Here is a 26231-nt window from a genome sequence, read left to right as displayed (position 1 = left end):
TGACCTATTTTAAAATTCACTTGTTCTTTCCTTTGCCAATTCAGATCTCTTATTGTTCACCTCTGTTGGATTTCTCATTTCATTTATACTTTTCAAATTCAGAATGTTTTGCTTTATAAAAGATTTTTATCTCTTTACAAAGAGTCTCTATGTGGTAAGGCATTGTTTTCATACTTTAATTATTCTTCAGACATGATTTCCATTGTTCTTTTGGAAGAGCTTATTTAAAGTCATACCTAAAGCCCAATATCTGGCCTTCCTTGGACAGTTTCTAATGACTGTTTACAATTTATGAACAATGCTTTTCCTGTTTCTTTGCATGTATTATAATTTTATGTTGAAAACTAGAAATTTAAATATTCTAATGTATCAATTCTGGAAGCCAGCTCCAGGGCCCACAGTTTGTTTGGTTTTTTTTGGGGGGGGGAGTGGGTACCAGGGATTGAACTCAGGGATACTCAACCACTGAGCCACATCCTCAGCCCCATTTGTATTTTATTTAGAAACAGCGTCTCATGAGTTGCTTAGCGCCTGCTGTTGCTGAGGTTGGCTTTGAACTTGCCATCCTCCTTCCTCAGCCTCCCAAGCTTCTGGGATTATGGGCGAGCGCCACTGCACCTGTGTCCACAATTTGTTGCCGTTGTTGTTGATTTTTGTTTGGAGACTTTTTAATTCTGTAAGATATCTATTATTTATCATTTGCTGCCATTGAACTCTGTTTAGTTTGATTAGTGGTCAAATAATTGGACCAAAATTTCCTTAAATGCCATGGACATGGTCTCCCAGCCTTCTTGAAGTGGATCTGTGTACTGGGGCATTCCTTCAGTGTTCTAGTAGTGAGTATACTGTGCCTTAGCCTTTGCTTCTTGCATACAAGAGCCTCAAGGTCAGGTAGAAGTGAAAGATTAGGACCTTCTTAGGTCTTTTCTGGGTTTATATGTGGCCTAGTACATGTGCATGGACTTCTAGACTTCCAGGAATATTTTGGAGCTTTTCAGAGCTTACTATGAGTATCTCATTCTCCATATTTTCCTCTTTAGTTTTTCATTAGTTGCCACTGATGTTTGTACCAATTATCCTAAGGATAGAGCTGTTCAGATCACATAGATCAAACTCTGAATCAGATAAAATCAAAACAAAGCCTTGAGAATGGAGCCTTGCAGGGAAGTATCAGACTAGTAGTAACAGTTCTCTGGAGGTTGAGCTACTGGGCACTACAAACCCATTCTTACCCCTCCAGTACCTACTAGGCAGTTGATTTTCATAACCTCCACATTTGAACTTTTGATTTCAAGGCTGCTATAGAATTGGAGGTAGGGATGAATGGACCGGTGTGTAGGTAAATTTAAATTGTTGCAAAGCTTGTTGATCTTAGGATATTTAGCCATTTTTCTTGAATAAACACTTCTTGGGTTGTTACATGCCTTCAGTTATATGAATCTCGGAAAAAGTTTATTTTGACAACTTGTGCCAGTGTTCATGTTCCTTTTTTTGGAGAGAACAGACTTTCAGAGGTCCTTATTATTCTGGCCTTAAATATTTTTGAATGGAGGTATGTCACTATCGAAATCAACTTTGTAGAAAGTCTAGTTTATTATATCTGATGTCCATCTCTAGCATGGAGATTGTTCATTGGAATGTGATAAGCTGATCCAAATGGTCATTCAATTAAGAAAGGCCTCAGAGTATTATCAGAAAAGCTATTCAAAGCCTAAAGTTCAAAGAATCAAAAGCGAATAACAAATCAAGTGGACATGGAAGATGACCTGATTGAGTATAGGCGATCTCTCTTATGCCTGCTCCTCTTTCTCCTTCTGCCTGCCATTTCTTTTCACGTATATCCACAGCAGATTGCTTAGATACTGCTATTCAAGAAACACTGGAGGGGGCTGGGGTTGTGGCTCAGTGGTAGAGTACTCACCTACCATGCGTGAGGCACTGGATTCATCCTCGGCACCACATAAAAATAAAATAAAGGTATTGTGTCCACCTACAACTAAAAATAAATGTATTAAAAAAAGAAGCACTGGTGGGCCTGGGGATATGGCTCAAGTAGTAGCGCGCTTGCCTGGCATGCGTGAGGCACTGGGTTCGATCCTCAGCACCACATAAAAATAAAATAAAGATATTAAAAAAAAAAGAAGCACTGGAATGGAGAAACAGTAGCTAAGATAGTATTTCAGTATGGAAGGAAATAAACTGTCTTACAGTTATCTGTTTTCAGAACACCATATGTCAGCTCATATAATCGTATAACTGGATAGGATATGAACAAGAATCTTTCTTTTATGATAAACAAAAATTAGACTCTCAACAGCTAAATTACCCTAAGTCATATGATTAACAACACACAGAGTTATCTTAGCTCTTTTGATTTATTAAGTACTCTTTGTACTAGGTAGTAAGACTCTTATTAGAGGAGTTAAGTAGTAAGGAAGAACCAATTTTGAGATGTTTTCTAGAGGAAAAAATTACTAGGATATGTCTGGTCCTTATATAAGATTAAGAGGAAGGAAAATTCCAAGATTGGAAAAATGTAATGCATGGAAAAGATAATTTAATATATTGCAACTACCCAAAATACAATGTTATTCTAATGTGGGAAAATGAAGATGCAGTTGCTGTTAATTCAGTGAAGAATCAGGGAAATAATTACTGAATATTTAAGCCAAAAATATATATATTTTGCTAATTTTCCACGAGGTGTCAGCAGCACTTTAAACAACAGCAATTGTAAGGGTTATTGGAGGTAACTATCTAAATTTGTTAAATATTATATTGTTGGGAGTATATTTTCTTTCTTTGTTACCATTATGAGATTGTTTATGCTTAAATATCTTGAAAATTATAGATATTATTTAGAACTTCATTCAATATTTTACCATCTAAATTAATGGTTTTCCAGACTATAGGATTGATTAACTGTTAAGTTTTCACTTCTCAGGACACTAAAAATATTCTGAAGAAACTGGGTCAGCAGGGGGCAGCATAATCTTACAGTGTTTAAAATTTGGTCATTTGAATGACCATTCAGAAACAAACGTAAAAATAGTGTGTGCATAGATTTCCAAGTTTTTTAAGCACTCAACCTGTTTATTTCAAGTGAAAAATTTATTTATAATCCAAATATATAAAGCAGATTAAAAAGTGATAATTTTCTAGTAGAAATCTTATTTTATAATATTTCATTGTAACATTGAATACTGAAAGTAATAGAGTTGTTTTGATGAACAAAAAATTTAGAATAAAATTTTTTAGAGGGGTCTATTACTGTCTTTCTTTTACAGATAAGGAGACAGTCCCAAGGAAATTGTAAAACATCCCCAAGGTCACATAAATGACAAAATGTTGGAACTTACACCTAAACTCAGTTGTCTTACTCAAAAGTGTAGACTCCTACAATAATACAATTACAGATATGTTTTAGCCTTACTGTTGCTGTGAAATTGAGTCCTCTTCATTTTATTTTTTTGCTTTGTTTTAATTACACAATTTAGAGAAAATTTTGATTCATATAAATAAGGAGTTACAAAGTAACTTTTTTAATATTTATTTTTAGTTGTAGTTGCACAAAATATCTTTATTTTACTTATTTATTTGTATGTGGTGCTGAGGATCGAACCCAGGGCCTCACATGTGCCAGGCGAGCGCTCTACTGCTAAGGCACAACCCCAGCCCACAAAGTAACTTTTTAACAGCCTGCTTTACTATCCAAATATTTTTCAATGAGAGAAAGTTGGACAGGGAATCTTTAGGTCCAAACAGTAAAACATTAAATCTGCAATACAAATAAATGTAATGATTTTCTCTAATGTTAACAAGTAGTATACTACTAAGGATGTAGGCACAGTTATTCCACATTTTATAGGTAAAGTGAAATGTGGAGAAGCTAAATGCTTTCCCGAAGTCACATTCCCATGGAAATCTGGCTCTAAAATTTGCTTACCAGTATACTGTATTGCCTATTTCAGTACTCACTTATGTACTTGTATCACTTTTATTTTAGTTTTTAAATAAAATTGTATTTTTAAAATGAAATTTAATAGGTTCTACTAATCACAGTTGAAAAGCCAGTAGGCTATGTATAATAGAGAATGATACAAAACATAGATAATATTTGGAAACAATTCAGGGCTATTATATTCTAATTGGCATTCTCTTTACTATTTTAATAGTAAAGACATATAAATGCACACACACATATAAATATGAATTCAGATCTTATTTAAAACATTGATTAATAGAAACATTTTGTACCAACTTGTATAGGAATAATTGATTCTAGCACTCTATAAGCTTAGTGACCAATTTAAATAAGTTCATACCTCCCTCAGATGTATATACGTGAGGTCATTTGTGCAGTACAGAGCTTAACTACCTTAGCAACTCACTGTATGTCACCAGGGTCTCTTTTATTTCACAAAGCAAGCTTTTGAGGTCAGAAATGTTCTAGACCAATAAGAAGTCAGGCAAGTCAGTTATATTAATTTTAAAGCAAAAATCATAGTTCTTTCTTAATATGTGCTAATGCTAATAAGTTACAAAAATCTTATATAATGTCTCACTATGTATCTAGATCTCTATGACTAATTGTAATAAAAAAGGTACTTTTTTAAAAATCTGTTTTACTACAGGGTAAAAAAAAAGTGCAGTTTTGTTTTTTTTTCCAAGATGTAAAATGTACGCAAACTACAAGAATCCTCTGAGGTAGACTGTCACTAGCACAACTAAGTAAATCATAATCCCTGCCCAAACACTCAAGTCACGCCACATGTTCAGCCTTATGCTGTTATTTTTCACAGACAGATCTGAGCATGTTACTTCCCAGTTCAAAATGCTTCTTTTACTTCCACTGGTTAGGGTATGTCCAGTTTTCTAACCACCACATTTCATGGCTTTCATTATTCATTTTTTCATTCAACAGTATTTATGATGTGTCTGCTGAGTGACAGGTACTATAGTAATTTTCATACACACAAAGAGTGGCAAAACAAATATCTTCCTTCAAGGAACTTACAGTCGATGGGTAAGATGTTCAAAGCAACACTAACAATACAGTATAGTGAGTCTCTGATAGAAATATTCACATAGTGCTGGGTGAGTATAATTTAGCTTCAGTTTCCTTTCTAGCTATATCTTCACCCCTACCCATATACACCAGCCACGCTACATCACTTTACACTTACCAAATATGCTGTCAACTTTGGGACCTTAGCTCATACTTTCGTTTTGAAATGCCCTTCCCTGTGCCTATTGAAATTCTTTTAAAACCAGTGTCAACTGTCTCTTGTCAAGATATAGTTTCTGTTGTCCAGAGTTTATCATATCTATGACATTTTCTCCCATAAAACCTCTCTAGGAATTTTCTCATAGTCTGCCTTGAAATCAATCCATCTAAACCCTAGTAGAGTGCCTTGTGCAGAATAGAATAGCCTTTCAATGAACTTTTATGCTGCCAAGTTTCTAAATAATTATTCTGTTTTGAATGTGTTTCCTTCAGTAAGATAAAAAAATGCACAGTCTATCATTTTAGCAACTGGCCTAAAGTCCAGTCACAAATAAAATAAATTGGGATTATGAGATTAATATGAATGTTTCTAAGTTATTAAACAAACTGAGAATAAAGATATTATATTAAGTAAATGGATATATTGATTTTCTACCAGAGTACTGTCACCTCTACTTTTTTCCTGAATAAAATCCTGTTTTGTTCAGGAAACCACACCGAGGCCATACAGAATTTGACAGGAAAAAAAAAAAAAAGCTCCATCAAAGGTGAATCCATATTTTAAAAAGCAGAAACACAAAGAAGTGATCCACTCTGAATGACAATCAGCAGGCCCAAAAGAAAGATATATTGGCAGTTCTAGAACTCATAGAACACTATAAAAGAAATTATAAAATAATATGTGTTAAAAGAATAAAGAGATAAACTAAGAGGGAAACCACAAAGAATAAGACAGTATGAGCAAAGAGGCAGACTTTAATAATGACCTCTAGAATAAAAAAGAAGGTCATTAAAAAAGAGTCCATAAAAAAGAAGATGAGGAGGGCAGAACGAGAGATGAGAAAAAAAATGAGAGCAAGATCTGAAATACACAACTCATCAGACTGCAAAAAAGCAAGGTCCTAAGCTGCAGTTTTTAAAAACCCATAAAAACTGCAGTGAAAACAATGAACACCAAAGATGAAATAATAAAAGTGACTGCAGAGGAAATATAAAGGAATAATAATTTGACTTACAGAAGGCTTTTCAACAGCCACATGAAGGCCAGAAGGCAGTGCAGCAGTATGATATCTTTAAGGTGTCAAGGCAAAGTAACTACCAGCTTGGAATATCATAGCCACCTGAATCATTACTCGGTAGAGAAAGCAAATGCCAGATACTTTTAGGCCAAGACCAAGTGTTTATCACCCATCGATCATAGCTATAATAATTACTTAAGCATATACTTTTGTAAGAAAAATATTGAATTCAAAAATGAAGAAATAGAAGAAGTGATGAGCCAGGAGATTGTTAAACATGTAGAAAAGTCATATAGAAAAACTAAATAAGCAGAGAGAGATAAATTAAGCAGAAAATTGTTACTTAAGATATGGACAATTTCAGTAACACTTAACCAATTTAATTTAATGGATATTTGTGGGACCTCTACCCAATTAATTTTAAAATATGCAGTTACTTTAAGCATATGTAGAACATTTACAAAAGTCAACCATATGCTAGACCACAAAAGAATTCTCCACAAATATCAAAAATCAATATTATATAAATTTCATTCTTTGACTACATTGGAATGAAATTAGATATTTATTCAACAAGTATCTGTTAGGCACATACTACATACATACCAGATGTTCCGGGAATTCAGTGTACATTAACGAAAAATTTTGACATGCATAAAACTTAACTCTAGGTAAGAGAGGGAAAGAGAAAGATAATACAGTAAGTATGTGGTGTGTAAGAAGGTGAAAAGTACTCTGGGAAAAAACAGAAGCAGGGTGAGCAGGATTAAGAATGCTATTTAGAAGGATGAGGTCAGGTTAAGGCTCACTGGGAATGTGACATGTGAGCAAAAATAGGCACAGATATTAGCCACTTGCATATCAGGAAAGAACATGTAAGTGGACTGAACAGCACACCCTGAGCACAGAGTACTACATGGTGTTCAAAGAGTAGCAAGGATGGGGTTGGGGTTGTGGCTCAGTGGTAGAGCACTTGCCTAGCATATGTAAGCACTGGGTTCAATTCTCAACACCACATATAAATAAATTAATAAAATAAAGGACCATCAACATCTAAAAAAATTTTTTAAATAAAAAAGAGTAACACAGAGGTGCCGTTATTTAGTTAGGACTCCACGATTGCAGAGTAGAGTAGTAGGAGATGAGGTAAAGGAGGCAGCCCTCTGACCCAACCCCCCAATACTTGTAATTTGGGATACTCACACATATTAAGAACTTCGTGAATTAACTTGCAGTCAAAGTATAAGATAACAGAAATTCAAAATATTTATAGTAAAAAAAGAAAACTGTTAAATTTGTGGGGTGCACTTCTAACAGTATTATAATCAGATGTATACCCTTAAATATATTTGTGACAATATATAAGCATTCTTCAACTCAGGAAGTTAGAAAAGGTAAATAGTACAAAACTATTAAAGAAAAAATGTAAAAAAGGTTTAATGAAAACAAAATCTCACATATGTCACATGCTGAATAGATGTACCTGTGTGTATTTATTCTTCAAATTGGTATTCCAAGACGGCATGAGAAAAAATTTTACATTAAATAAACTGTTCTCATAAGCATATATGCAGAAATGTCAAATTGACCAGGTTTATACTGATTACAGCAAATAATAACGTGTATGTATAAATTTTGGTCACAAAAGGAATTTTTCATGACCATTTTCCACATGATGCTGTAGTAAAATGCTGGAGATATGAAAAATCTTGTTTCTATTTGCTTTAAAATAAATTTTTCTTTTAAACCCTCCTATTAAATGCATTAATTTCTCAGTGTTGATATGTAGGATTTATAAAAGAAAAAATGAGAATTTTTACTTTTGTTTTAAAAGGTAAGAGTCTATCAAATTTGGGGAACAAATCTGGGAAATGAAGATAGGGAACTGGTTCCTCATGACAAAGGTTGAGGCCTGGATCAGTGAGTACCTGAAGCTACTGTTGTACGAACTGTTGTGATCATACAGTCCAATAAGTTCCCTTGTGTTTCTTGCCCTGAGGAATAGTGTGAAGAAAGATCCCACCTGAGCATATATATGTATAGTTTTACCTTAAAGTTGGATATTCTGTCACTTGCAACTTAAAGTATGCTAAAAAGTGTACAATTTTAGGTAGACTAGCTTCCAACACCACTCGGAAATTTAAACTGTCCATCCATCCACTGCTTTTCTGGGTAGGCTATCCTATTTTATTTATTTATTTATTTAGTAATACTAGGGATTTAATCCAGAGGCACTTTAACCATTGAGGCACATCCCCAGCTCTTTTTCTTTACTTTTTATTTGTTGAGACAGGCTCTCACTAAGTTACTTAGGGCCTTGCTAAGTTGCTGGCCTTGAACTTGGGATCCTCCTGCCTCAGCCTCCTGAGTCTCTGGTATTACAGGCATGCACCACAGTGTCTGGCTATCCTTTAGATTTACCTGGTGTTTGGACAATCCCTACCAAAAATACAGACTACCTTTCCTTTATACTGGATGTTCAGAGCAGAGGAGGCAGGATTTGGAGCACAATGCTGTTCCTGCTTTCTCTCTTCTGAAATTGCCTCTGGTTATCTCCTGGGTACCTCATTCCCTGAGGCTAGGAAAAGGCCCTAAGGAGGGAGCACTGCTGCTGGAGATGAAGCTCACTTTTGTGGCAGTTCAGCATTGAAGCAGATGCCTTCCCCAGGTTTACCCTTCATCATCCTCAGTACGCCCATCACCCCCATTTCAGAAAAGTGTAATGGAAGCATTTCATATATGAATACAATTAAAAACCTAAACTATCTTCCAACTGTAGTGAATAAGTTAAATAGAAAAATCTTTAATTTTTTTGTAATTATCATTGTATAGTTGTACCTTAAAAATATTGAGTGTAAGTAGTTACAAGTAAGTCAGAATCAATTCAGTATTCATGGAAAGCCCAGTATGTTTACTTCTTAGGGATTCGGTTGTATTTTAAATTGTATGGCTCTTCTAGATATATTTATAAGTTCTCACCTAATTTTAACCCGTTAGCACCATTAAAGAAATGTATTGGCTGGCATAAGCACTAATTGTGGTTATGATAAACATTATATAGTTTATTCATTTGTCTGAAATTTTAAATAGATTTTTTCCTACTCTCATAGAATTGCTTATAATCCTTCACCCTGGGGCAAAAGACTCAGGAAAGGAGGGGAAGTAATAAAAAGAAATAAAATTGTATGCAAGATGGGAAGTTTTACTTTGGGGAGCCTGTGGGACTAGTCCTTTAAGTAGATCTAGTTATGACTGGAATTTGCTTGACTTTGGGTTAATCACCTGCCCATTACTGCCACCAGCTGTAAATTAATGACAGGGTCTGCAAAGATTCCTGAATATACACTGAATGGAGCAGCATGCCCTGAGGAATAGTGTGAAGAAAGATGCCACCTGAGCATATGTATAATATGTGTGTTTAATTTGTTTTTGCTACTGTGACGTTGTTTGTGTAGTTGTTCCACCTGCTTTTGTGCTCAGGGATCTCCTTGGACTGCCACAACTCTGGTATCTCAGTGGGCAGGCACGTTGATGGCAGTGGAAAGTCCTTGAGATTAGCACTTTTTCTAAAGTAGAAACTCAGAGTGAACTCTCTTAAAGAATAGTTTTTTCTGTTATTTAAATGTTAGAGGCTCTTGATGCTCTTGCTTTTTGTTGTGCTTGGAGATAAGAATTTTCACAGCACAGTGGAGAGAGAAGGTGGTTGTTCTCCTTAGGGACAAGAAAAGTTCTCACCTATCACTTCCTTTGGGGAGCATTTTGTTGCTCAAAGGTAGCAACAAAATGTGTGCTGGTATGTGTGCTGATACACAAGTCTTAGGTTCACATTTTATTATATGACAGTAGGTTAATGTGAAGAATACTATGTTATGAAAAGTATTTCATAATATTCTAACAGATGCTGCTAGTATAATAGCCTAATGTAACAAATGCACCAAATGTGTTCAAGCATGTTTTTGACACTATTTTCATAAGTGATGATATATCCTAATTGAAACTTACTAAAATTATGTTTTCTCCTCCAACTGTCATGAAAACATACCAAACTTGGTGTTTTGTGTACCCATGATTTAGGAATATAAAATGTATATTCCTGTGGCTTTCCTCTCTGAGATTTAGAGTTAGATTTGAAAATATGAGATTATTCTTCTGAAGATTAGTCCATTAAACTAATCCAGTCTCTACATATATGTTAATTCTCCGTCATTAATTATATAGCCAATAGCAGATTTAAACTTCAAGATTTATGTGAAACATTGTTATAAGCAGTAGTGATATAGCCCCTTTGTTTTCTTTCTGACTGGTGGAGTGAATACCTTTATGAATATTCAAAGGAAATTCTAAATATTTATTTTACCATTGTATGTTTATTTGTGCATGTTATGTCCTTGTATCATATAATTCTTTTCTTAAACCATTTTTTTCCTGTGAAACCCAATACACATTAGAAACATGGAAATAATAGAAATTGTACTACCCATTTATCGCAAATTAACTACCATCCACATTAAGGAATTAAAAAATACCTACTACATCCAGAAATCTCTGCCATGCCCTTCCCAGTTATTTTACCTTCTCTCACACCGCTGGAGTTAACCACAATTTTGACTTTAATATTAATTGTTTTCTTGCTTTTCTTTATCTTTTGCCACCTATTCACACTTCTGGAACACTATAGTTTAGTTTGCCTAGTTGTTTTTGTTGTTGTTTGGTTTTGGGTTTTTGTTGCTGCTGCTGTTGTTTTTACATAAATGGAATTTGCTGCTAGGATGTATCCATCTGAACCCACCCTTTTTCATTAAGTTACATTTGTAAATATATAATGGTTTTCATGAACTTACCACAAATTATCCGTTGTATTGTTTGGGTCCAGCATGAGCAGTGCTTCTGTGGAAATTCTTCCATATCTCTTTGATGAACATTGGGTATATTTCTGAGCAGTATATATGTAGGCGTGATATTGCCAAGCCATAGGTATGTGTATTTTTGACATTTTTAAAAGCAGTATCACTTTACACAGCCACCAGGGAATTATGATAGTTCCATCTCTCTGTATCCTCACTACACTTGGTATTCTTTTAGCCCATCTGTTTGTTGTATTACCTCATGGTTTTAATTTCCATTTCCCTGATTACTAATGAAGTCAAGCAAATGCAAAGAAGCCTGTTGAGATTTTTATTAGAATAACATTTAACCTATAGATCAATATGGAGAGAGTGTTACAAAACTCAACTAATATATTAATTTATCTATATAGCACTTTTCAATTTCTCTCAGTAAAGTTCATTACTTTCTGCGTAGAGGCTTGCATATCGTTTGTTCCATTCATTCTTAGATATTTTATACTTCTATGTTATAATAAATGCTATTGGGAGGGAGAAGTTGCTGGGGATTGAACCCGGGGCCTTGTGCATGTGAGACAAGCACTCTACCAACTGAGCTATATCCCCAGCCCTAAAATAAATACTGTATTGGTAAACTTGTTTTCAGATTTGTTGCTGACATATAGTAATACATACATGAATTTTTAAATTTTACCTTTGTACGTAGTTTCAATTCTTCTTTAGATTTGTTTAGATTTGCTGTATACATAATGATATGTTCTCTACATAAGTACAGTTTTATCTGCTTCCCTTCCAAATTATGACACTTTTAATTTCATCTTCTTGTCTTTAGTAAGACTAGGACTTTCACTGGGTGGGATCTCCACTACAGTGTGACTAGGAGTGGTGATAGCAGTTTCGAAGAGAAAATATTTTTTCTGTTTCAAAGGGGAAATCATTTTTAGTATGGTATTGCATATTGCTGAATTTGGTTTGCTAATAGTTTGTTTAGAATTTTTTGAATCTACTCTCATGAAACAAAATCCTGTAATTCTTTTCTTTTTATGTCCTTAATAGGCTTTGGTTTTAAGGTTTTGCTAGATTCTTAATGGAAGTTGAGCAGTGTTTTTTCTTCACTCCCTGGAAGAGTTCATGGAAAACTAGCATTATTTTTTTATAATTTTTTATCTTATTTTAATTTTTATTTATTTGTTTTTGTAGTTGTAGATGGACAGGATGCCTTTATTTTGTTTATTTTTATGTGTTGCTGAGGATCGAACCCAGTGCCTCACACCAGCTAGATAAGTGCTCTGCCACTAAGCTACAGCCCAGCCCCAAAACTAGTATTATTAATTGAAATTCACTAGTGAAGCCATCTGGGCTAAAGTTTTTTGCATTTGCGTGTGTTTATTTTGGAAAGGTTTTTAATTATAAGTTCAATTTTTTCAGTAAGAATATTCAGATACTCATTTCTTTTGGTGTCCCTTTTTGCTATAGTTTTCTATGAGTGTGTTCAGGACTTAAATTTCAGACTTATTGGAAGAAATCTGTTCATACTGTCTTTTTTTTAAAAAAATATTTTTAGTTGTAGTTGGGCACAGTTCCTTCCTTCCTTCCTTCCTTCCTTCCTTCCTTCCTTCCTTCCTTCCTTCCTTCCTTCCTTCTTTTCTTTCTTTCTTTCCTTCTTTCTTGTTTCTCTTTCTAGTTGTGGCTAGTTTGGCTTTCTGTGTTTTCAGCCCAGGTTATGAAATGCATGCAAATTTGGAATTATTTTATCTTCCTGGTAAAGTGAATGCTTTATCATTATTAAGTATACTACTTCACCTCCAGTATGGTATTGCCTTGAAGTCAACCCTGATAAAACTAATGTAGCTACATCAATTTCCTTTTGGTTGTTATATACATGGTAAACTTCATCACCTTTTTAACTTTTGCATATATGTATGTTGGCTTATAAATAGTAGATCACTTTGTTTACTGAAAATGTGCCAATCTTTGTCTTTAAAGGCACAATTAAGACATTTAATTTAATATAATTGAATCTAAATTGGTGTAGTTTTTTAAGGTTGAAAACTTTTTAGGCAATATTTCTTCATATTCCTAAAATAGTTCACTAACGTATATAAACTTAAATTTATCTTCTTTGATATATATATAAATAGACAGAAGTTTATGAAACTTTATCATATTCTGTTACTTCTTTGACTCCTGTAAAATGAAGAGAGATCCAGCAACTAAAATATCTAAGGACAATCTTTTTTAATCTAGTGTTTGGGGAGTTCAGTTTGCAACTCTTGTCTTTATCATGATTTACCTACCTTATTCCAATAAGCGTGACATAACAATATATCTCTAATAAGTCTTTCTTGAAAAAATACTATAAAAATTTCATTTTTATTAACAGGGTTGTGACTCCCAAGTGAGCATGTCAGAAATGTCCTGTAGTGAAAGTACATCGTCTTGTCAATCTCTTGAACATGGTTCAGTTCCAGAAATTCTCATTGGCCTGCTTTATAATGCCACAACTGGAAGATTATCAGCAGAAGTGATAAAAGGCAGCCATTTCAAAAACTTGGCAGCGAACAGACCACCCAGTGAGTGAAAAAAAATTTTAATTGTAACATTTTCTGCACTTATGGGACTCTCAGCATTAGGGGCTTCAATCCTATCATTTTAGTCTTAACCAATCAAAATGAAATGGTGAATCATCAGCTAATCTGTTTCATGTTTTCTATTTCCAGTCATTTGGGAAGTAGAAAAAATTTGAAATTCAAAATATTGTGTGGTGACAGGAATTTTAATTTTTCACAGTGTCTACAGAATAAATTATCCCTATCATAGCCATTATCTTTTGACGGAAAAAGTTACAGGGTTTTTAAAAGTGAGTAATATTCAAAAGTATGAATAGAAATGTGTACAGTGTTGTTAACTAAAAAGTAAAATTGTTTTCTATCTACATATAGTGCTTTGAACTAATGTATTTACTTCTATATTTCCCCTTCTTTTTTCCTTAACAATGTAAGAGGAACTGTTTCTTTAGATTTTCTTCTCATTTAAAAGTATAGGGGGCCAAGGATGTAGCTCAGTGGTAGAACTTATGCTTAGCATGTGCAAGGCTTAGATTCACTACTCAGCACCACAAAAAAAGTAAAAGTTTAAAAAAAAATTAATTATAAACCAGTACTGCCAACAGTCTTTTCTTAGATGGAATGCGCTTTACCTTTACCAGACAAACAGAATAAGAAAGTTTGGAGGTTGATCCTAGATGGTCAGAAGTGAGAGCTAACAACATACCTCTGCCCTGTGTGCCTCTCAGCTTCTCTTACCTTCAGTTCAAGAGGGTGGAGATAGATTATAGAAGCATAAAGAGATTGTCTTCCAATTTTAATCCAAAACTTTTTGTTGACAGCTATGGGAAGTATACTGGGAACAGAGCAACTTCATTGTATATTTCTCTAAAATTAAAGCTGTTAATGCCCTGAACTAAAAATTGGAAAGAAAATCTTGAATAAAAACACCTCCTTAAATTTACCTAAAGGTTTCATGAAGACTTGTCTTTTACTCCAGGTATCAAGCAGTTATTAAAGCACCCTTGAATTAAATTAACTTGACTTCTCCTTGTCAAAAAAATTCATTATTCAATTAAGGTCAAAAGTCATAAAAATATATTTGGTCTGCCCATAGTAATGTTAAAGATCATAGAATCCTTCTCTCCCTGAATTATAAGTCTGAAGGCCAAAATTGTATTCACATTTCTACCTTAGACAAATGACCAAGCTCTCTTAAGTCTGTTTCTTTATAGGAAAAGCTAAGGCTGTGTTTCTCAGAGTAATTGTGAGATCCAGATCTGACAAATGTGCATAAAAGGATAGAATTAATATTATCCACTTTTTTATTTGAAAGGAAATATTCAGTAGGAGGAAAGAAGCCAATCCTAACATAAACAGACTGGCAAGTGTGACTCAGTTATCTTCATTCATACACACTGTGAATGCAAATTAAAATGGCTGGAAAGATAAACTATAGAATAAGACTTGTAGATAAAAGGAAGGATGGTGAGGCGTGACAACCTCAGGAGTGCACACTCTATGTAAATATTCTGATTTAAAGATGCTTTAACATAGTATCAGATATAACACCATTTGGGGTCATATTGAGCCACAAGTAATCAATGTGCTATTCATAGTTTAGCTAATAGTTTAATAATTTTTTGACAGATAATTAACTGGAGATGTTTTAAAAGTAGCAGAATGAAATGGTTCTCTGATAGAAATAGAAAACAGAACTAAAAAGGAATCAGAGCTTAAAATGATCTGAAGGGCAAGATTGGGTAGTAAAATTAAGAAAGATTAGCAGCCATAAATTGGCGTGAACATACTTTATATACAAAGATATGAAAAATTATGCTCTCTATTGTAATAAGGATTGTTATGCATTCCGCTGTTGCGTATTTAAAAAAATAAAATCAATTAAAAAAAAAAAAAAAGATTAGCAGCCACTACATGGAGTTGATTTTTCGGGTTTAAGAGTGGATGATAACAATTGTCATTGTTTTAGAGTTAGATTTTCAGCATAAGGTTGATTAATGGTATTAGCTGAGAGGTAACTAATAAGCAAATATAAGTCAATTTTAAAAATAATTATATGAAAGTAGAGTATTTATAAAGGAGATGTAAGATATTTAAAAACTGATATGCAAGACAATTCTATCTGTTCGTCCTAAACTCTACATATTATATAAATTATAGCCCTTCACATATACCTAGGTTCTAAACCTTGAACTGTGTTGTAGACTGAATAATCCCAATTTAATCCAAAGAAATAGCAATATTCAAGAGCAAAAGCTGTGATAACTGTATATTATTTGCATAACTTAGTTTTATATTATATTGGAGTAATAGATCTATTTCAAATATTAATATTGCATGGATAAACTTAAAATTTAGCATAATAATAATGATGATCCTATAATGACTTTTATTCAGTCTTTAAGTCTAATAATTTGCATGATTCTATGTTCAATGTGCTTTAGACCAAGTTATCATTATAAAGATGTCCCCCTTTAAAATAGTGTAATTTTTATTTGAGATTACACAATGACCTTAAAATTTTTCATTCCATGAAATTTACCCAACAACCCTTTTGTTCAGCCCTCTACCTGAATTAAAATGCTAAAGTTTTGTGTTTTTCCACTCCAGTGAACAGTGTTTCCTCTTTAATTCTGACCTTTGACCCTCTTTCACCCAACGATTGACATCTGGTCATTATTTCTTTTACTGCTTTCCACCCCCTGTTGTCAGATGGACTGTTCTGTTGTCTAAAACACTTGATAGGTGGACAGGTTTATATAATCCGAGGTGAGTTCTTGTAGAGGCTAATTGGATGTTGTCTTTTCATGCAAAAACAAAATACCCTAAAACTTGCCAGCAGTGAAGCTGTCCACCATGTTGGTTTCTGAAAAAATGCACATTTATTATCTGTGATACTTTAAATAAAACTAACTTAGAATTTATCTCTGATTATGGATGATGGTATTCAGAGTATCAATAAAACAAGCCAAACTTTTTAAATAAAAGTTTTTATTTTTCCGTTTATTTGTATTTTGAATTGTATAACAGAAATAGCTATTTCATGAGAAATATTGCAATTGTCTTTGAAATTAATTGAAATTTTGATATGAAGTACACATGATGGATCAACATGCTGAAGATCATTTGCATGAGTCTAAAGAACTTGAAACATAATCTTTTAAAGAGAGGACTTATCTTTGATTTAATCAGGCAATGAAGTGTTATTTTTCACTTTGTACACTAACATCCCATCAGTTTTTTTTTATGATTCATGAAAATAATAAGATATCATACTTAAAATTTCACATTGAATTGTATCTAAAAGAAACCCTATACTATTTATTTTAACTACTCAAAAAAAAAAAAAGAAGAAGAAGAAGCACATTAAATGTATCCTTGCATGAAACCAGGAAAGTTTTACTTGGTTTGCTAAACTTTGAACCCTTAATGCATTTGGCTTTATTATGACCCATAAATGTTTTAAAATATATTTAAAAACCACATCCATGCAGAGATTTTTTTGACATTTCATCCTAAGCTGTTTTGATGTCATCTTTGCATTCTTGTCTTCCTTTTTTCCTCTTCACCATTTGCCTTCATTTCTATTTGTTTGTTGATTCTTATTCTCTGAAAACACAGTGGAATGCTTTACAGTGTTGTGGCTAATTGAGCTTGCTAAGTGTTTATTAATGCCATGATGTCCTGCTTAGTACAGCTAAATGGGAATGGGAATGGGAATGGGCAGGGGAGGTAGTGGGATGTCAAAGATGGGATGGGAGGGTGGAGGAAGGATTATGAGGTATACCTTTAAATTCTATTATGTAGAAATAGAGAGGTTAAGATATTATTACTCCCAAGATATTTTCAGACTACTCAGCATTCTCTGTACTTGTCACATTTTATAAGTATCTCTATCAAAATGGATTGGTTGAATTTCTTAAACATGGTATACACCATATCCTTATAAAGTATAAATACTGAATCTTCTCAGCACTTGTTATAAGGAAATTGTTCCAAGTTCGTTGCAAATGATATTTGTATTATGTTGGTTTTTTTTTCTTTAGATACATATGTTAAGTTAACTCTACTGAATTCCATGGGTCAAGAGATGTCCAAGTGCAAGACATCCATCCGCAGAGGGCAGCCAAATCCAGTATACAAGGAAACTTTTGTATTTCAAGTGGCCCTATTTCAACTTTCTGATGTGACACTTATACTATCTGTGTATAACAAACGCAGCATGAAAAGAAAAGAAATGATAGGCTGGATTTCTTTAGGTCTGAACAGCTCTGGAGAAGAGGAACTCAATCACTGGACTGAAATGAAGGAGTCGAAAGGACAGCAAGTATGTAGATGGCATGCATTACTAGAGTCGTGATGAAGAGGATGAACGAGCGGTCAGTCAAAGGCAGAATTATTTCTTATTACAACACTGCTATTTTTACCTGGTCACCATGAGAAGAGCTATCTTTGAAGAATAATATCCAACTCTACCAAAATTCTTTAGATGCTTGGAAAGATCATCTAATACTGACATAAATAAAGAAAAGATGTGTTTCTCGTAGAGCTTATCTGGAAACTGAGAAACTGACATCATTATTGTTAAACTAACGGTCCTCCAGAGATTTAAAAATATGCTTTTGATTTGAAGTTACTTTTACTTTAGCAAAAGAGCCAGTAATTTTATGGAAGATTATAAGTGATTTTTAAAAATCAGAATTTTAGTTGCAATACTATTTTAGTATCACCCTACATATTATCTAAAACATTTTAAATGGCCAGTCTTGGTGTTTATAATGTTATTTAATATAAAAAAAAAAGTTCTCCAGCACTATCACAAGTCATATTTAATGGTGAAGGGTTTCAATCACATTTAAAATTATTTTGTCTCAGACATGTTCTTTGTGCCGTTAGTTTCATTGTGCCTCAGTTCTTCTCCATAGCACTAAATCTAAGTGCAAGCAAGTATTCGTTTTCACAAAAGAATTTTGAAGCTTTGTTGTTTTTCAGAAGTTTATTTCTTTATTTGCCTTTGCTTTTGCCTGATCCAAAGAGACCAAGTCATGTTCTGGTCCCTTGCAAGCCTTCTAGACAGGTTGTACTGTAGAACTATGTAACTTTCTGTTGAAAGCACTTCCTGTATTCTTGTATTCCAATGTAGGAAGCCAATAGAACAGGACTTTATTTTAGAATTTCTTTCAGTGATTGACTCTTTACAATTGTAGTAATGTGAAAAACTTTTTTTTTTTTACAAACTGAAAAATAAGCTGAGCTGTTGGAAATTGAATGTGATTCAAGTTAAAGAAAAATTTAATTGTCTGCTCTGAGTATTTAGTAAGTAACACTGCATAAGGCAGGTAGCATTCAAAATAAGAAACTCTTCTCTGTCACCCTCACTTCAGTTTATATGATGATGTAAAGACTATCCTGTTCAGTTTGATTCAGAACATCAAGTTAAAAACAGTTCTGAGATTCCTTATGAAGTTTCTAGTGACTTGTGACTAGATTTTATGAAATTTACAGATAACGTTCTTCAACGTGATGTCATCTTGTGCCTTTCATGTAAGTTCAATTTGCTCATACAGCTTGGAAGTTGTATTTGCAAAATTAGGCCTTCAATTTTTTATAAATATAAAGATTCCTCAGAACAGTGTCACAAGATCTTTATTTCCTCTGACGTATGTAAAAGTTATACAATGTACTAATTTTTTTTTAATGGCAAGGCACTTTTATTTGTTGTTTTTATATTTAGGAAATCTGAATAATCAAGAATATTATAAGCTATTTTCTTTTCAATTTTGCTTCTTATCTAACATATAATTTATGCATATACTTTATTAAATAGAGTATGTTTTGTATATATGAAAAATATTTTCTTTTTTTCTTTCTCATTTTTAGTAAAGCTAGACAAAAGTGTACTATTTACCAATTACTAAAAAGCAGAATATCATTGTTCCTAGTCCCCACTAAGTATAATATGTTATTGTAAGCTAGAACTCATTATTACCATAATGAAACCATGCATAGATATTACTACTTCAGCTTGGCTGTACTGAAAAGCCTTAAAAGAGATTTTTAAAAACCCATGAATTCATATTTTTTAGTTTAAAAAAGGCAGCTCTATGCTTTAATACTTGTAAGTTATAAGAAAAAATGCAAATGAGCAACATGGGTTTTAAGAATATATATTACAGAGTTGCATTAAAGAAAAAATTCATTCTTTGTTACATCAGTGCACTTTTTTCCAGGATTTTTTAAATAAATGAGTTACAGTTAGAACATGAGTTGAATGGCAAAATACCTCATTTAAGTATTTTCATCAACAATGCAAGAAAGGTTTGAAGGGGGATGTGGATTTTACTGAGAAATTAGATTTAGGCATTTGATGCTACAGTTATCTTTCCTGTCTTTGAAACAACTGTCTATGTTGTTAACACCTAGTATCTTTCTAATAAAGAGAGTTGTCAGTCTTATCTGTAGCTGTAACAAAGCTTAATCAAACACATTAATAAGGCCAGTTTGGTGCTTTCACCTTTAGTAAGAAAAGGACAACTGTTATTTGTTAAATCTACCTTTCTTCAGACAGAATTGTGTGTGTGATCTGATATCTCTTTAGAGGCTTATCTAGTATAAGTATCAAATCTTATGTAGCCCAAAAACTAATCAACATTTTTGTAAATTTCAGGGAGGACCCTCCTCCACCCCAGCTGCCAAGTCCTCAAAGATAATAAGTTATCTATATGTGTGTCCATATATATACACACATGCCTACACTCACACACAACATACATATGTACACATATATGTATTTATAATGGTGAAGGTGCCCTGGCTTTTTCAGACTACTGAATAGAAAAATATTCCTCAAATTTATGGATTGTTTTTCTCCTTTATATAAATTACTCGGTCTTATATTTGGTTTTGAGGGCTATTTGGTACCATTCTCCGCCACACATAGCAAAATACACATCTTTTCTTCTTGTGGCTTGACACAGCCTAGAATAATTATTCCCCCAAAATTGTCTATTTTTTTCCAAAAAGGATTAGAGTTCAAGAGATGCACTTCACTCTGCTTCATCTATACAAGACAGTACTACTACTTTTTTTGTTCACTTGAATTCACATGAAAGCTTCAAGGCAAAATTTTATATCTCAGTAATTATAGCAAATAGGTGCCCACTGGTGGGCAGCAGGTGTTGACTCAGAAACTTGAGAAAGACAGTCAACTTTCTTGTTGTTCTGCTAAAATCCCCTAAGCTTCATAATTAAATGAGCTAGTCCAAATATGAATTTGACCAGCATTTATAGCAGCTCCTAAAATCACACTATCCCAAAGGAACTACAAAATGTAGTAATTTATTATTGCCCAGGAAACAAAGCATATTTCAAATCAGTGAAGAATTTGTTTAGTATAATATCATCTTCCCTTTCAGAAGCCTTATTCTGTAATCTGAGTTCCCAGTGCTGTTCAATTTGCTTGAAATCCACTTGTACATTATCTTATCATGTGTTCAGTGAATTCTTGATAGTATAGTATTGCCTGACAAAAATAATATATTAGACCACAATTTAAGAAAAGAAAACCCAATGAGAAGATATCTAAAGTATCCTGATTAATATACACATGATCTCCCAGTCTCTCAAGTGAATTAAAAATATAGGTAGGCTATTTAAAGTTTGAATCTTAGATGACATAAAAACAGTAGTTGTGAGCACATTTTTTTTTCCATTTCATTATTCGGATATGAATAGAAATGATACAAATTTGTTTGCATGAAATTACCATTTACTTATATAGATGAGATAATTCAGAGAAACTTACATTGATGTTTATAATTCACAAGTTTTCTTATTTTTTTTTCCGTTCACTGCCCCCAGTTCATCTATGACTTACATTGGAAGTAGCCATCAATATCAATATCCCTATCACCAACCATACTTAATATTGAGCACAAGGTTAAGCATGCTGTAAAGCATTTTCTTTTTTTCCCCACATTTTTATTGGTGCTTTATAGTTGGTACATACTGATGGTATTTGTGGTGACATATTTGTATGTGTGTATAATACACAATATAAACATAATTTGACCAGTATCACTCCCCAAAACTTCACCCCTCCCTCCATGCCTTCCATCCCTTGGTCCCTTTCCTCTACTGATCTTCCTTTGATTTCCATGAGATCCACCCCCACCTTTCTTTTCCTTCATCCTCTAATTTCCACATATGAGAGAAAACATAAGACACTTGACCTACCGAATTTGACTTACTTCAGTTAACATAATGGTCTCTAGTTCCATTTTCCTGCAATTCCATAATTTCATTTTTCCTTATGATTGAATAAAACTCCATTGTGTATATATACCACATTTTCTTTATCCATTCATACATTGATAATTGATAGATACCTATGCTGGTTCCATAGTTTGGCTATTGTGAATTGTGCTGCTATAAACATGAGTAATCTAAAGTTAATTTTTAAAACATCAATCTGTACCCTCCAAAAAGTGTAATAATGATGATGATAACAGCTATAATCTACCAAAGCTCTAGAACAATAATTTACTATTTTGTTTGATTCTTTCAAAATATTATGAGGTAGGTATATTATTCATATTTTAATCAGTGAAGAAATTGCAGCATAGAGAGGTTAAGCAGACTTTCCTAAGGTCATCCAGTAAGTAAGCAGCAGAACTAGGATTAGAACCAGATGTACATTACTCTAAACACCATACTGTGCATATTGCAGTTGCATCCCTCTTTTCAGTTGCATACAAAAAGTTAGAACAACATTAGATTTATCAATAATCGTACCCACTTTAACTGAAGGCAGAACTAGTTGGTGGAAATAGCTCAGGAAAAAGAACAGACAAGACTAGAGGTTTACTTTTTCTTAGAACACAATAGGGAATTTTGTGTCATGTTTTGTAGATGATTTTTATTTTTAAAGAGTTGCTATTAGATTCTAAAAGTATATTAGTTTGTTCTGCTTTTTGGCCACACTTGGGAACCCAAGATATTTAAATTGCATCTGACCGTCTTTCTTAACCTGTGAAGTGAGTAGCTGTGTCTGATAGTCCACGTCTTACTCATCAGTGTTAAGGAGAAAGCTCGTTGCAGTTTGTGTTTCTTGTATTGTTTTATTAAGGTTTGATAAGAATTGTAGTTAGTTTTATTCCATGTCTCTCTCTCCCCCAAGTGGTAGTAAATGCATTGTCTTATTATCTTTATATGTGCCTTTGCTCATAGTAGATACACAATACTGATGAACTAAGTTCTCTATGGAAGAAATCAATAATACTATTATGTAAGTCTCATTTTGCACAAATCTTGTGTTATGCATGGATTTATTTTTCCTTCATTTAATATATATTTATAAGAATACCAGTTATGTGCATGAGTTGTTCTAAGAACTACAGATGCAGAGGTAGTAAATTGGATAGACAAAGTGATTTCCCTCAGGGGGCTTAAATTCTAAGGTAGGAATATGAGCACAGAATAGTGTAATTTCACTCTAATCTGATGAGATATCAAGATAGGGATGCAAAGAGCATTGTAGTATTTGGCAGAGGAATATAATGTGGAATTCAAAAAAATCTTCCTGGAGAAGATAATACCTAAGTTGGGACTTAATGAATATGGGTTAGATTCCCATCAAACTCTAAGGCAAATTACAAAATGGTAGTTTCCAAGATGTAGTGTGTTTAAGAGTTATCTCTAGAGCTTAACTTGTATTCCCAAACTCTACCTCTGAGATTCTGTTTCACTTGGTCTAGAGGGAAGCCTAAGAATCTAGATGTTATTATGTTCCTCAAGAAATCTTGTCAAATATATTGGTATAGAATATTGAACTTATTACATAGAATTATTGATAGTAACGTTTCAGTGCCTGTAGACTAAATCTTTGTGTGTAATAGTGATAAATAAGAGTGATTAAGACTAAGGTTAATGTTACTGATTAAGACTTAAGGTTAGGACTGGGGTTGTAGCTTAGTGGTAGAGGGCTTGCCTAGCATGTGTGAGGCACTGGGTGCAATTCTCAGCACCACATAAAAATAAATAAATAAAATAAAGATACTGTGTCTATCTACAACTAAAAAAAATATATTTAAAAAGACTAAGGTTAATGTTACTTGTACATCCTTAAAAAGAAATATTTAAGGAAGAAAATGAAAAGTAATAATTATGATGTCTAGTCCATTCACATTCAACATGACTTTTTCAAAGTCTTCCTTGCTATAATTCATAAATTCTATGATGTTTTGTGAGTCCTAGAAATTTATTTATTGTTAAAATATTTACCTCTAAACTGTCTTTGCAATAATTAGATACAAGGCAAAGAATCTTAGGAGGTTTTTATCTAGTATTCATTCTCTGTCAGTATTCTGAACAAGGTTGACCTGTAAGAAATCGTATAGGAACAGTGGTAGATAGTGACAATTTTGTGTTCTTGTTATAGTAAGCCTTCTACTTTCTCTTTAATGGCTTCATTGTCACCACACCTTCAGATGAACCTCAGTCCTGGATTCTTCACTAGGAACAGCAGTGTTTCTACTACTTAGGATCTGATCTTCATTTCCTTGATTGCTTTGTTCTTCCTTAGGGTCCTTGATTTCAAATAGCAAGTTAACACAGCAAACCTTAGGACTTCTGCTTCCCCTAAAAGTAAATGCTATGGATAAGGTACATCTGAGTTTCTGTTTTCCCTCATTTCAAAGGTAACCACACTGCCTTCTCTTGTAATATTTTGTATGAATATATTTTACATTTTGAAAGTTTTCATTCCTCCCACAAAGATCTGTGATAAGCCCACCAAAAAATGAAGTTACTTGAATATTTGAAATAATATTATTATAGAATTGGACTGCTTTGTGACTGCTGACATATCACTGTGTTGAATCTGGTCATAGTTCAAGCTTAATATAATGTTAAGGTGGTAAAGTTTGATATACTGAAATTATTAGTTAATTATCAAAACTGGATTTAAAATCTTATTTTTTCTCCTCCCTCTATATACTAGTATGCAGTTTCCTTAAATGTTTCCTCTTTCTCCTTCCCTGCCTTCCCTGCCACACACCTCTCATTTCTATACATTCACACTAAGTACCAAAGTTAGTCAAAGCTGAATAGTACTTGTTGAAAAGGGATGCCTTGACTTTTTTCATTTGACCTCATAGACTAGACAGTAGAGAGGACCAGACAGGCTTTCTCAAAGACTGTGGGAAGAACAAAGCATAATACCCTCCATCATAACAGGCTGGCTGCTGCTACTGTGATAGTTATCATCATCCTCGTACACTTAACCTTGAATAGTATGATATACCCTGAAACCATGTTGTAGGAGCTCGGAGCAGAGAAGGAAACTATTAATCTAGCAAAATTTTGGCATAATTTTATTACAGAATTTCAGCCTCTCATTACATAAAATTTTGTAATTATGAGAAGAAAGTCACTGCTGTGCAATAATTGTGCAAGATGTTTGACATTAATTCATTGTCAGCTTGATAGTCTATATCTTAAATTATCTTACTATTTTAGGGCCCTTCTCATGCTCTTCCTTATTATTCTGGTTATTAGTAAACCTAATTTGTACTATCTGGTTTTTTAGTTTGTCCTTTAAATATTCAAGACTACTTTAAAAGAAAAATCATAACAGCTTTCTGTTTATTCCTTTAGCATGTGATCTTTCACCTGCCAATGTGTTTTAAAATGAATATGCACTAGATGACATATAACAGCCCATTATACATTGAAAAAATATTTCAAAATTATAATTTATAAATTGGAAATTTTATGTATTTGTGCTTTTAGATATTGCCAATGTGCTTATTTTCATAAGTCTAAGCAATTAATATTAAATACATCTATTTTATTCATTGAGAAAATATAAATTTTCTCATACCTCTAAGATTTATTGTTTCTCTTTGCTGTTCACATCTAGTTGAACTGTGAACCTCATAAGAAGTCTTTGTCAGTTTCCAAGCATGTTCTCCTCTTCCAGCTGATGTAGTTTTTAATCATGACCAAACCATTCATACTCTTAGGAGTAGGTCTTCGCAGTCACTCCTCTTCAGAACCCCCATTAATGTTGCTGACAGTGATACATAAGCACCGTGGGAGAAAAGAACCCTGAGGTATAAAGCATTGGTATCTCACAACCCTAACAGGATGACACTTTCAATACCTAAATATAATTTCAGTGAGAATGGAATAGAAGCCAACTTTTTGGAAATGGGGAATTTTAGGTCCTTATGTCATATTCTCCCCTTTTTGATCTTCTCCCTGACCTGTCTAGCTTGCACATTGTCTTTATTTTAAGTTTTGTCAGCTTTTAAAAAAATGTTTTTTTTTAATTTCACATGTTGCTTTAACCAGAAAATTTCAAAAAATTGAAAACTGAGATAAATACTTAAAATTATAGAAAAAAAAATGGGGGGGGAGTTGCTTGTTTTTGTTTTGAGTTGTCTTTTTGGATAAATATTGGGAATATTTACAGTATTCTGTAATTACATCACCTGTGTTGTACGAGGGACACCAGGATAACTTTGGTACATAAGTTGACTCTCATCTAAGTATGTTAGTGTATTTGAACAAT

At 33.3% G+C, this 26231-nt stretch overlaps 1 protein-coding gene across 3 annotated transcripts in view; it reads left to right on the top strand.

Annotated features, from left to right (window-relative positions):
* Nucleotides 1-18017, top strand: part of Syt14 (synaptotagmin 14) — a 180990-nt gene extending 162973 nt beyond the window's left edge. For 2 of the 3 annotated variants that reach the window (XM_027934773.3, XM_071619731.1), the window contains exons 5-6: nucleotides 13474-13663; nucleotides 17704-18017. In XM_027934773.3, coding sequence (XP_027790574.2) covers nucleotides 13474-13663; nucleotides 17704-18017 — 504 coding nt within the window. Of the gene's footprint in view, nucleotides 1-13473; nucleotides 13664-16369; nucleotides 16427-17703 lie in introns of all 3 variants that reach the window. The other variant, XM_027934771.3, reaches the window with a different exon arrangement.
* The last annotated feature ends 8214 nt before the right edge of the window (nucleotides 18018-26231 follow it).

Source organism: Marmota flaviventris, chromosome 12 (genome assembly GCF_047511675.1).
Source record: "Marmota flaviventris isolate mMarFla1 chromosome 12, mMarFla1.hap1, whole genome shotgun sequence".
Classification (NCBI taxonomy): domain Eukaryota; kingdom Metazoa; phylum Chordata; class Mammalia; order Rodentia; family Sciuridae; genus Marmota; species Marmota flaviventris.
This window is presented reverse-complemented; position numbering and strand designations above follow the sequence as displayed.